The following is a 12,744-nucleotide window of genomic DNA, read 5'->3' on the forward strand; positions in this document are numbered from 1 at the left end:
AATGTATAATAAAAAGCTCCTGGCGGACCAGGTTATGAAAGAATTCCCAGATGTCTCACACATTATCAACAATGAATCGATAATCAGTTGTAAAAGCAGCCAACCAAGGATGTGCACATGATTATAGAGGGGCAAGGGATCAAAGTCAGAAAGGGCGACACACACAGCGTGTGCCAACATTTTTTTCAGGCGTTAATAACAATATATGGATTAATTCATGTAAAATGAATAAACACAGTACTTACAGAAAGCTAACTACTTTGCTGTGTAGCCTGTGTAGCTGTGAGTGATATGCAATTGACATTTATTTTGTGTTATGACACGGCTCTTCTTAATGCCTTTAGGACAAATCAGACGCCTCGGCTTCGCGTCAGGATCTGGTTTGTCCTGTCGGGACTTATTTACCAGATAATGACCGTCGTTCTATATATTATACCTTACTTAACAAATTACTGTCAACATGAGTTTATTCACATTATCATAACATTGAGTTTTGGAAGACATGCAATTGAGGTGCAATTCTTAAAAAGCAATAAAACACTGGTTTACCATTTGGCTATTTTTACTTGGAGGGCAAGTGCAAACTAGAAATACAGGCTACACATCTAAAAATGTGACAAAACCAAGAAATGAATATGACTGCAACTGTGAATGTTAGTAGGAACAACGATGTTTAGAACAGCAAAGTCACAATAAACTCAATATCTGGAAGAAGTTGAAGATTTGCGGCTTAAGATAAACAGCTGACACAGACAGCTGTCATATAAGATTATTCTTAACTCTCATTAACAAGCAGTTAGCTTAAAAAGCACAAATTAGTGCTCCTCTGAAATATGACTCATATTTAAGCACGCTGAAGGGAGTTCCTCGAAGTCGCTTCCTCGAAGTTCTCGAGGAAGCAGTTCAAGTAGTAACTAAACAACATTTACTTATCATAAATGCTCACCATGTCTTGCGTAGGAAACTTGCTCATAAAATTAATCTCATAAAGGTTGTATGTAAATGTTTGGCAAAGTCTTGATGATGGTAAGTGCCACCATTACTAAATCCACCATGCTACTACTTATATAGATACAGGTGACAAATTGAGTGAGGAAAATAATCAATGTGTTGTCAATTACAACCTTTTGACTGAACTGAAAATACCTCAGCTATTGTGTGAAGTTGTCTCAGTCTGACAATTTCATGTGATCTAGTCCCTGAACAAGTATTAGTGTTTTATGCTCTGCTGTCACGCCTGGAAACTGGCCATTGTCCAAAAAAAACATCAACATCATTGCTCTCTATTGTTGCAACAGAAAGATCACTGACATACATACCTACATGCCAGTCTTCTTGATTAGTATCTTGAGCAAAAGCTAAATTTAAATGTTGTTGTTCCTGAATTCCAATGAAATGACATGATGTGTTCCTTTCCACTCTCTAGCTCAAACTACAGTTCCCAGTACCAGTCCAACAGGTGACATCCACCACGCCACCTCATACACTGTACACCTTGCGCCCAGTTCTCCAGTCTGGCTCCACCTCAACACCACAATGATCAGCCACACCCATGTGTCGTCTTTCTTTCATGTCTCTCAGCTGCATACCACCAACATGTAGCAAACATTTGCCTCAATATAGAGACTCTAGATTCCACCAGCCACTCATTAAAAAAAAAAAAATAATAATAATAATAATAACATGCCTATTTTCATCATAAAAGTTTTAATTTGATACTTATTAATTCATAGATATACATTTTAATTTAATCTTTTCCATTACACAAAATCTGGATTTCCTGCTCTGGCTGATTGGTTGAGAGGCAACTGCTGACCTGCCACAGTGGTTGGTTGACTGAACGAATTTGAGTGCTAATATCCAACCCTGGCTACAATTACTATTACCATTGGTCCTATTAACACTAGCTGCTTCAGCACAGGCTGTGCTTTCTGTCATCTCTTGATTACTGTACTCTTAATCATGATTTTGTCAAATGATCTTGAAATAACGAGCTGAAATGATTATAGATTGGTGCAGTGTTGATCTGTTATACAACCATTTTGTCTGTGCTGCAGACTGTGCAGGTCGACCTGTGCTGTGCAGCTCTAGTCAAGACGACTCCTGTTTCAGGACCTGCTCCTGGATGTATTTCTGTGATGATGAGTGTACAGCATTTTGCGACTGCTGTCCTGACTACACGTCAAACTACACACAATGTAAGTTACAAAGTTCAGTGTTTCCAACAGAGTAAGACTTGAATTTTGGCAGTAGATGGGAAACGTCTTTTTAGGATGGAGTGCACCACAATGTAATAACACAGCTTGGCCAATACGAAAACTGGCTTCGAGGCCTGGTGCTCTTCCTGGGGGGCTTGATCTCGACTGTGAGGCCAACAGTCTTCCTAGTAGAGGAAGTTCAAACAGCTTTTTTTTTAGTGGTTTTACCAGCAGACTTAAAACTACACTGCCAGCCACTGTATCGAAGTATATAACAGCATGCTATTTACGGACAGTTGTGCTGTCTTCAGTTGATATTGATATTGTGGCAGACAGCCACATGTAAATTAATGTGTGGGATACACTGCAGTCATGTCAGTTTTAGATTTGTGGTTTTATGGTGCAAATCTTTCTTTTTCACCAACAGCTTCTGTTGTTGCAACACCAGGAGGACCCACTACAACAAGCAGCAGTGCTGGGCCGACACTGACACCAGCAACTTCAACATCCAAAGTCTTGTCAGCAGCAGCACCCAGTGCAACATCTGCAGTGCTGAATGTCAACACAACCTTAGATTCCACAGTCTCTAGTACTGCAGCAACTGGTCAAATGAGCAACAGCACATCTATACCAGCAGATAACAGTACAACCACATCTGTCTCTGTGACAATAGGACCAAGCACAACAAACAGCAATACTACACCCGGCACGACAGGCAGCATTGTGACATCTACACTACCAAATATTACCACAACTTCATCATCCGCTGTCTCGGCAACAGCACCCAATACAGCATCTGCAGCGTTGAATGTTAGCCGAACCTCGGCTTGCACATTGTCTGCTACTACAGCAACCAGTACCAGCCCAACAGGTGACATCCACCACGCCACCTCATACACTGTACTCCTCCCTTGTGCCCAGTTCTCCAGTCTGGCTCCACCTCAACACCACAATGATCAGCCACACCCATGTGTTGTCTCTCTTTCATGCCTCTCAGCTGCATATCACCAACTTGTAGCAAACATTTGCCTCACTATAGAGACCCTAGATTCTACCATTCACTCATTAAAAAAAATACATATTTTCATCATAAAAGTTTTAATTTGATACTTATTCATTCATAGATATACATTTTAATTTAATCTTTTCCATTACACAAAATCTGGATTTCCTGCTCTGGCTGATTGGTTGAGAGGCAACTGCTGACCTGCCACTGTGGTTGGTTGACTGAACGAATTTGAGTGCTAATATCCAACCCTGGCTACAATTACTATTACCATTGGTCCTATTAACACTAGCTGCTTCAGCACAGGCTGTGCTTTCTGTCATCTCTTGATTACTGTGCTCTTAATCATGATTTTGTCAAATGATCTTGAAATAACGAGCTGAAATGATTATAGATTGGTGCAGTGTTGATCTGTTATACAACCATTTTGTCTGTGCTGCAGACTGTGCAGGTCGACCTGTGCTGTGCAGCTCTAGTCAAGACGACTCCTGTTTCAGGACCTGCTCCTGGATGTATTTCTGTGATGATGAGTGTACAGCATTTTGCGACTGCTGTCCTGACTACACGTCAAACTACACACAATGTAAGTTACGAAGTTCAGTGTTTCTAACAGAGTAAGATTTGAATTTTGGCAGTAGATGGGAAAAGTCTTTTTAGGATGGAGTGCACCACAATGTAATAACACAGCTTGGCCAATACGAAAACTGGCTTCGAGGCCTGGTGCTCTTCCTGGGGGGCTTGATCTCGACTGTGAGGCCAGCAGTCTTCCTAGTAGAGGAAGTTCAAACAGCTTTTCTTTAGTGGTTTTACCAGCAGACTTAAAACTACACTGCCAGCCACTGTATCGAAGTATATAACAGCATGCTATTTACGGACAGTTGTGCTGTCTTCAGTTGATATTGATATTGTGGCAGACAGCCACATGTAAATTAATGTGTGGGATACACTGCAGTCATGTCAGTTTTAGATTTGTGGTTTTATGGTGCAAATCTTTCTTTTTCACCAACAGCTTCTGTTGTTGCAACACCAGGAGGACCCACTACAACAAGCAGCAGTGCTGGGCCGACACTGACACCAGCAACTTCAACATCCAAAGTCTTGTCAGCAGCAGCACCCAGTGCAACATCTGCAGTGCTGAATGTCAACACAACCTTAGATTCCACAGTCTCTAGTACTGCAGCAACTGGTCAAATGAGCAACAGCACATCTATACCAGCAGATAACAGTACAACCACATCTGTCTCTGTGACAATAGGACCAAACACAACAAACAGCAATACTACATCCGGCACGACAGGCAGCATTGTGACATCTACACTACCAAATATTACCACAAATTCATCATCTGCTGTCTCGACAACAGCAGCCTCCACATTGTCTGCTACTACAGCAACCAATCAAACAGGCAGCAGTGCATCTACACCAGCACATAACAGTACAATTAGCAGAAATACTACCTCAACACAGGCAGATATTAAAACAACTTCATCATCCACAGCATCTGATGCAACACAGCCAAGCACAACAAACAGTAGTATATCTACACCAGTAGATGTCAGCACAGCATCAACTACAATCTCGAATTCTTCAGCACTCTCCACAATAAACAGCACTACTTCCTCTATGCAAGCAGATGGCAGCACAACTTCAGCACTGCCAACCTCACTTACAACAGTGCCCACACAATCTGCATCAAAAAATACAACCCCATCTTTGTCGTACACACTCTCTTCAACGACAACGCCCAGTACAACCAGCAGCAGAACAGCAGCAGTGGATCTCAGGACAGCATCAACTACAATCTCTACTTCCCCAGCACCCTCCACAATAAACAGCACTACTTCTTCTATGCAAGCAGATGGCAACACAACTTCATCATCGCCAGTCTCTCTTACTACAGTGTCCACACAATCTGCATCAACAAGTACAACCCCATCTTTATCAACCATGCTCTCTTCAACAACACCGCCCAGTACAACCAGCAGCAGAACAGCAGCAGTAGATGTCAGCACAGCATCAACTACGATCTCTCTTTCCCCAGCACCCTCCACAATAAACAGCACTACTTCTTCTATGCAAGTAGATGGCAACACAACTTCATCATCACCACTCTCTCTTACTACAGTGTCCACACAATCTGCATCAACAAGTACAACCCCATCTTTATCAACCATGCTCTCTTCAACAACACCGCCCAGTACAACCAGCAGCAGAACAGCAGCAGTAGATGTCAGCACAGCATCAACTACAATCTCGAATTCTTCAGCACTCTCCACAATAAACAGCACTACTTCCTCTACTCAAGCGGATGGCAACACAACTTCATCATCAAAAGTCTCTCTTACTACAGTGCCCACACAATCTGCATCAACAAGTACAACCCCATCTTTGTCGTACACACTCTCTTCAACAACACCGCCCGGTACAACCAGCAGCAGAACAGCAGTAGATGTCATCACAGCATCAACTACGATCTCTCTTTCCCCAGCACCCTCCAAAATAAACAGCACTACTTCTTCTATGCAAGCAGATGGCAACACAACTTCATCATCGCCAGTCTCTCTTACTACAGTGCCCACACAATCTGCATCAACAAGTACAACCCCATCTTTATCAACCATGCTCTCTTCAACAAGACCGCCCAGTACAACCAGCAGCAGAACAGCAGCAGTAGATGTCAGCACAGAATCAACTAGGATCTCTCTTTCCCCAGCACCCTCCAAAATAAACAGCACTACTTCCTCTACTCAAGCGGATGGCAACACAACTTCATCATCAAAAGTCTCTCTTACTACAGTGCCCACACAATCTGCATCAACAAGTACAACCCCATCTTTGTCGTACACACTCTCTTCAACAACACCGCCCGGTACAACCAGCAGCAGAACAGCAGTAGATGTCAGCACAGAATCAACTAGGATCTCTCTTTCCCCAGCACCCTCCAAAATAAACAGCACTACTTCCTCTACTCAAGCGGATGGCAACACAACTTCATCATCAAAAGTCTCTCTTACTACAGTGCCCACACAATCTGCATCAACAAGTACAACCCCATCTTTGTCGTACACACTCTCTTCAACAACACCGCCCGGTACAACCAGCAGCAGAACAGCAGTAGATGTCAGCACAGCATCAACTACGATCTCTCTTTCCCCAGCACCCTCCAAAATAAACAGCACTACTTCTTCTATGCAAGCAGATGGCAACACAACTTCATCATCGCCAGTCTCTCTTACTACAGTGTCCACACAATCTGCATCAACAAGTACAACCCCATCTTTATCAACCATGCTCTCTTCAACAACACCGCCCAGTACAACCAGCAGCAGAACAGCAGCAGTAGATGTCAGCACAGAATCAACTAGGATCTCTCTTTCCCCAGCACCCTCCAAAATAAACAGCACTACTTCCTCTACTCAAGCAGATGGCAACACAACTTCATCATCACCAGTCTCTCTTACTACAGTGCCCACACAATCTGCATCAACAAGTACAACCCCATCTTTGCCGGCCACGCTCTCTTCAGCGACATCACCCAGTACAACCAGCAGCAGAATGGCAGCAGTGGATGGGAGCACAACCTCAGCTCCCATCAGTAATGCATCTGAAACATTAGATAGCCTCACAACTTCAGCACCAACTATAATGATGTCCAAACTTCTTTTCACCTATGTTATTCTGGGAATTTCCTTTGTTTCAATAATCTGATGTCAAGCTTTCAGGTTTAGTTCAAAAAAAGTTTATCATCTCTTAGGAATCTGTAAAATATTACTGTTTTGATTTTTTTTAAGAAACCTTTGAACTGTGTGATCACACATCAGACTCTCTGCTTGTGTCATTGCCTTGTATTTATCCAACAGGGATTTTCTTAGAGCTGTGTATCTATCCTGTCTTATGCAACAACAGCTTCTTTAAAAAAAAAAAAAAAAAAAAAAAACATATTATATGGTGAGTCTCATGATGATCATGCACAACTGCCAGTGGATTTTTTTCTCACTATCTGGCACTGTTCCAAAATAAGTTTGATGCGCAATAAATCCTTCACCTCGTTGCACTGCTCAAATAAATGTGCACTGTGGTTGAATTTGTGTCGCCATCTGTCTAGTCATTTCAGGCTCAAGTGGAGCTACAACCACATTCTTGAAATATCTGCAGACTGAATGTCTTTATTCATTTACCCATTACCTGCCTGTAGTACTAGAGGAACTCTTGGAAGGACTACTACATAACATCTGTAACATGATCCTGTTAAGACAAGGAAGTTTTCTTATTTCTTTTATAACAATAGTATAATTCTTGCCAGGCTTGTACCTGTGGGTATGTGTGTTTGTTTGAAAATGTCAGCTGTTCAAACGCATGTATAAATAATCCCTTGCGACACTCAGCAGCTACATTCAGTCATGGATTGGTTTGCACTGTACTTCTTTCTCCTGTCGGGTTTGCCACCTCTCTATTATGGTGAGTGGAACATTATCACATTTAACATTGAACAGTTTAATTCAGCAAAGTTATGGCATAATTATCACATGATATAAAATTGTGTTTAACTGATGAGGACTTCAAGATAGATGAAGAACAAAGCTGATAAACACTCATTTAACGAGTACGCTTTATTGTTCTTTGACTTGATTATGAAAAGTTAATCAATTGCCAAATGATTTAATCATTGAAATTCTACAAGACACAGCTGATTGGATTATTTTAATACATAATGCTAAATTATTTAACGCAATCAAGTGCAGTTCCACAGTAAATTTATTAGAAAGCTCCTGCCGGACCAGGTTATTCTCCTTGGGTGCTTAGTTTTATTTTGAGCTAAATCACTGAGTTAGTTTATAGTCTGAATCTAAATGGTTAATCATTCATCAATTAGTCACCGTTAAGAATTACACTGTTTACAAATGTATGACCAACAATTAGGAATTATCATAAATGTATTAAAAAGTATCCTACTATGACAGATTACAGATACTTGATTTTCAAATATATCCAAATAAAATACAAACACTGGGAGGAGAACATTTATTTAATTAAAATACAATTAGTTTGAAATTTAAAAGATACAAAACTACCTGCTATGCAAATTGATATCATTATATTTTAGCCATTTTGTTGGGTCAGTTGTTGAATAGCAACAGACTTTGAATGAAGACCCTATTTTGTGTGATTCAGTGAATCATTCAAGTAACTTTCTGTACTTCATCTGATTTTTTTTACTTTTAATGTAACCCGCTCTGATAATGCATAAAAAATGAATCACGTCAGTGGTTAAAGCTATTTCCTGATGGAAGAATTCCAAAATGTTTAACACATGAACAACGATGCATCAATAATCAGCTGTAAAAGCAGCCAAATACTGATGAGAGATATTACTTACAATATGCATCCCTAGTCTATGGATCAAGAGCAATTCAAGAAGTAACTAAACAGCATTTACTTATAAATCTCCACCATATCATAGGTTGAGAGGTCATTTATCAGTGCTGTTTGTCCTGACCTCAATGTGAAAATAACCCTTATAAAGGGGCAACAAGCATAACAAAATCAGATCCATAGTGAGAAAAGTGCCTTCATCTCATAAAGGTTGTATGTAAAGATTTGTCTTGATGATTGTAATTGCCACCAATACTAAATCCCCCATGCTATTGTTATATGGATACAGATGACAAATTGAGTAAGGAAGAGAATAAATTTGTTTAAAAAAATTGCCAAAACTCACTAAATTGAAAAAAACTCAATTATTGTGTGAAGCTGTCTCTTAATCTGACTGTGAAAATAACATTAATGCCATGTAATCTAGTCCCCAAACAAGTATTAGCATTTTGTGTTTTGCTTTCACACCTGGAAACTGGCCGTTGTCCAACTGTTGCAGGGTAACTGAGTGGATCAAGTTGTCTAAAAAAACCATCAGACTCACATCTTACAGGAGAGACTGAACAATGTCACTGTTCACTTTTGTTGCACCAGACGGATCACTGACATCCATACCAGATGACTTCTTTAGTATCTTGAACATAAGCTCATTTTAAATGTTGTCTTTCCTGAATTCCAATGAAATGATATGTCATTGTGTTGTTGTCATGTCATGTTCACTTTCTAGCTCAAACTACAGCTCCCAGTACCAGACCAACAGGTAATATCCACTACGCCACCTCATGCACTGTACTCGTCCCTTGTGCCTGTTTCTCCAGTCTGGCTCCACCTCAACACCACATTGTTTGGCCACACCCGTGTGTCGTCTCTCTTTCATATGTCTCGGCTGCATACCACCAACATGTAACAAACATTTGCCTCAATGTAGAGACTCTAGATTCTACGCGCCACTCATTTAAAAAAAAAAAAAAAAAGAACATACATATTTTCATCATAAAAGTTTGAATTTGATACTTAATAATTTATAGTTATACATTTTAATTTAATCTTTTCCATTACACAAAATCTGTATTTCCTGCTCTAGCTGACTGGTTGAGAGGCAGCTGCTGACCTGCCACTGTGGTTGGTTGACTGAACGAATTTGGGTGCTAATTTCCAACCCTGGCAATTACTATTAGACTTAGTGTTATTAACACCAGCACAGGCTGTGCTCTCTGTCATCTCTTGATTACTGTTCTCTTAATCGTGATTTTGTTGAAAGAAGGTGCTGAAATTTTAATAGATCGGTGCAGTGTTGATCAGTTATACAGCCATTTTGTCTGTGCTACAGGCTGTGCAGGTCCACCAGTGCTGTGCTGCTCTGGTCAAAACAGCTCCTGTTCCAGGGCCTGTCCCAGTACCTGTTCTGGGTCCTGTTTCTGTGATGAGTTCTGCACAAATGCTACAGACTGCTGTCCTGACTTCACTTCAACCTGCACACAACGTAAGTTACAAAGTTCAGTGTTTCCACCAGAGTAAGATTTGGATTGTGGCAGTGGATGGGAAAAGTCTTTTTAGGATGGAGTGCATCACAATGTAATAACAAGGCTTGGCCAATACAGGAGCTAGCTTCAAGACCTGGCGTTTTTCCTGGTGGCTTGATCTCAACGACAAGGCCAGCAGTCTTCCTTTGCGAGGAAGTTCCGGTCAATCCAACAACTTTAAATGCTTCTCCTCCTCTCCTTCAGTGGTTTTACTGGCAGACTAAAAACCACACCAACATCCACTGCATCGGTATATAACAGCATGATATTTACAGACAGTGCTGTCTTGAGTGATTGAGAATGGTATCCACAGTTCAAATAAAAGAAATGTAATATGTGGTGGCAAATGTTGATATTGTGGAGGACTGCCACAAATAAGTTAATGTGTGGGAAACACCGCCGTTATGTCAGTTTTAGATTTGGGGTTGATATTTTAAGATTCATGATGTCAGTCTTTCTTTCTCAACAACAGCTTCTACTCTTGCAACGCCAGGAGGACCCACCACAACAAGCAGCAGTGCTGGGCCTACATCGACACCAGCGACTTCAGCATCCACGGTCTCTGGTACTACAAGACCCAGCACTACAGGCAGCACTATGAAATCTACACTGGCAGATATTACCACAACTTCATCATCCACAGTTTGGGCAACAGCATCCAATACAACATCTGCAGTGTTGAATGTTAGCTCAACCTCAGCCTCCACACCAGCAGATAACAACAAAACTAATAGCAATAGTACCTCAACACAGGCAGATATCAGGACAACTTCATCATCCACAGCATCTGATGCAACACAACCAAGCACAATAAACACTAGTATATCTACACCAGTAGATGTTAGCACAGCATCAACTACAGTCTCTACTTCTCCAGCACCCTCCACAATGATAGTAACAGATTTTATTGAATGTATTTCAACCTAAGATTATAGTTCATGTACACCTGGTGAGCCTTGCCTCTGGGAATAACCTAGATTTTTTTTCCTGCATGCCTCGAGACAGCCAATCACCAGCATCATTACATCTTGGCACAAAAAGCATGCTGCATGCTTATTGGCTCACAGACACTGATAAAATCAACTTCTTGAGTATTGAAATTTGGTACCGAATGACATTACATCTTTTTCATACAGCAGTGGGGTTAAGATCATAAACTGCAGCACCTTATAGGCCCAGAGGAGTTATATGTTAGTAGTTACAAGTCACAAGAAAGTCAGTTGACAACCTGGGGAACACTGGTGTGCATCGGGGTCAGAGCCAACAGTGATCTTCAGTTGGTGAGTCACCTCCTTTGGCACGCTCTCTCAACACCTCAGATATTTGACAGTTTCCTTGTGATCACAGCAGGAACAACACTGGCAGAAACTAGTACAACTCTGGATGCTAATAGCAGGAGCACCCTATAGGGGGTAAAGTTAGGACAATTCCAAGGGCCCCTGACTGACAGGGGTTTTATAGTTTCATATAAAACGGCATCAATTTTTTTTCGCCGCCTTAAACAAGGGCCCAATTAGATTTGTTTTCATGGGGGCCAAAATCCATGGCAGCGCCCCTGGCTAGTAGTGTCATGTCTTCACCAGCAGATGGAAGCAAATCTGGAGCTTTGAAGAGAAAAAACAGATTCCAAGACCACCACCAGCTCAGGGAAGGACACACTGAGTGACATATGCTTCTGGGATGTAGTTAACTGTTTGAATGGTAAAATACATTTCTATTTTATCCTTTCTTTTTTTCAGATGGCCAAACACTGACTGTTCACCTAAAGGTTTCTGTCTTAACCAGTAACGAGGACAAGTCTGCAGTGCTGGAGGCCTTATCTAATGTTAGTACAAACAGCCTTCTAATATACATCAAGCAGGAACTGTATCACCTTTGTCGCTCATCTCATCAGTGAATGTCTTCTCTCTGTCACAGTTTGTATCCCAGAAGCTACTCCAGGACTGTGAGGGCTGCACTGCGACCATCAGAAGCATCAAACCTACCTGAGATACGGCTTACTGAAGCATCGGTGTGGCTACAGCCTGATGTGAATGTTTATGGAATATGTATTTATTTTTATCAATGATCAAAAACGGTTGGCAATTCTCCTTCATCGATTAATCGTTACAAATCTGCAACAAACTAAAAAATATTCAGTTAATTGACATTTAATTGCATAAATCACACTTTTACACATGTTGCTATATATAAGCAATATAAATAAATATTGTGATATAATAACAATAATAATCACAACAATAATTATAATCGTGAAGACAGTGACTGATTCAAATGTTGGTGTCCACACCATAAAGTATATGTTTTCTTGTCTTTTGTAATGCATGGATTACGCAGTCTACTTACTTAAGCTTTTGACAAGTACCCAGTCGATATGTTCCTCGGCTGATATTTGCCTGTCACATTTTTCACAGAACATAAAACATGAAAAGATTCTTGGTGTAATTTATAATTATTTAATTCCCATTGAATTGTGTTGTTTCAGTGCACTGATGTCATTTCTGACAATGAAGTTTATTGTAACTAAAATATGTTAAATATCCTGCTTTTACCTTTGTCACAAGTGTGACTCATTTTATAGCGCAGCTTAAAGACAAAAAGGGATAAATACATTTTCATAAGGAACTGATGATTTGGCAGACTT

At 40.7% G+C, this 12,744-nt stretch overlaps 1 protein-coding gene across 1 annotated transcript; it reads left to right on the plus strand.

Moving 5' to 3' along the window:
• The first annotated feature begins 2,060 nt into the window (after positions 1–2,060).
• LOC119011549 (serine-rich adhesin for platelets-like) lies at positions 2,061–7,245 on the plus strand. Its single transcript, XM_037084764.1, has 4 exons — positions 2,061–2,198; positions 2,626–3,069; positions 3,647–3,787; positions 4,214–7,245. Exons 1-4 carry the CDS (start codon positions 2,126–2,128, stop codon positions 6,910–6,912), a joined length of 3,357 nt encoding a protein of 1,118 aa, XP_036940659.1. The 5' UTR covers positions 2,061–2,125; the 3' UTR covers positions 6,913–7,245.
• The last annotated feature ends 5,499 nt before the right edge of the window (positions 7,246–12,744 follow it).

This window comes from Acanthopagrus latus, chromosome 21 (assembly GCF_904848185.1).
Source record: "Acanthopagrus latus isolate v.2019 chromosome 21, fAcaLat1.1, whole genome shotgun sequence".
NCBI classification, from domain to species: domain Eukaryota; kingdom Metazoa; phylum Chordata; class Actinopteri; order Spariformes; family Sparidae; genus Acanthopagrus; species Acanthopagrus latus.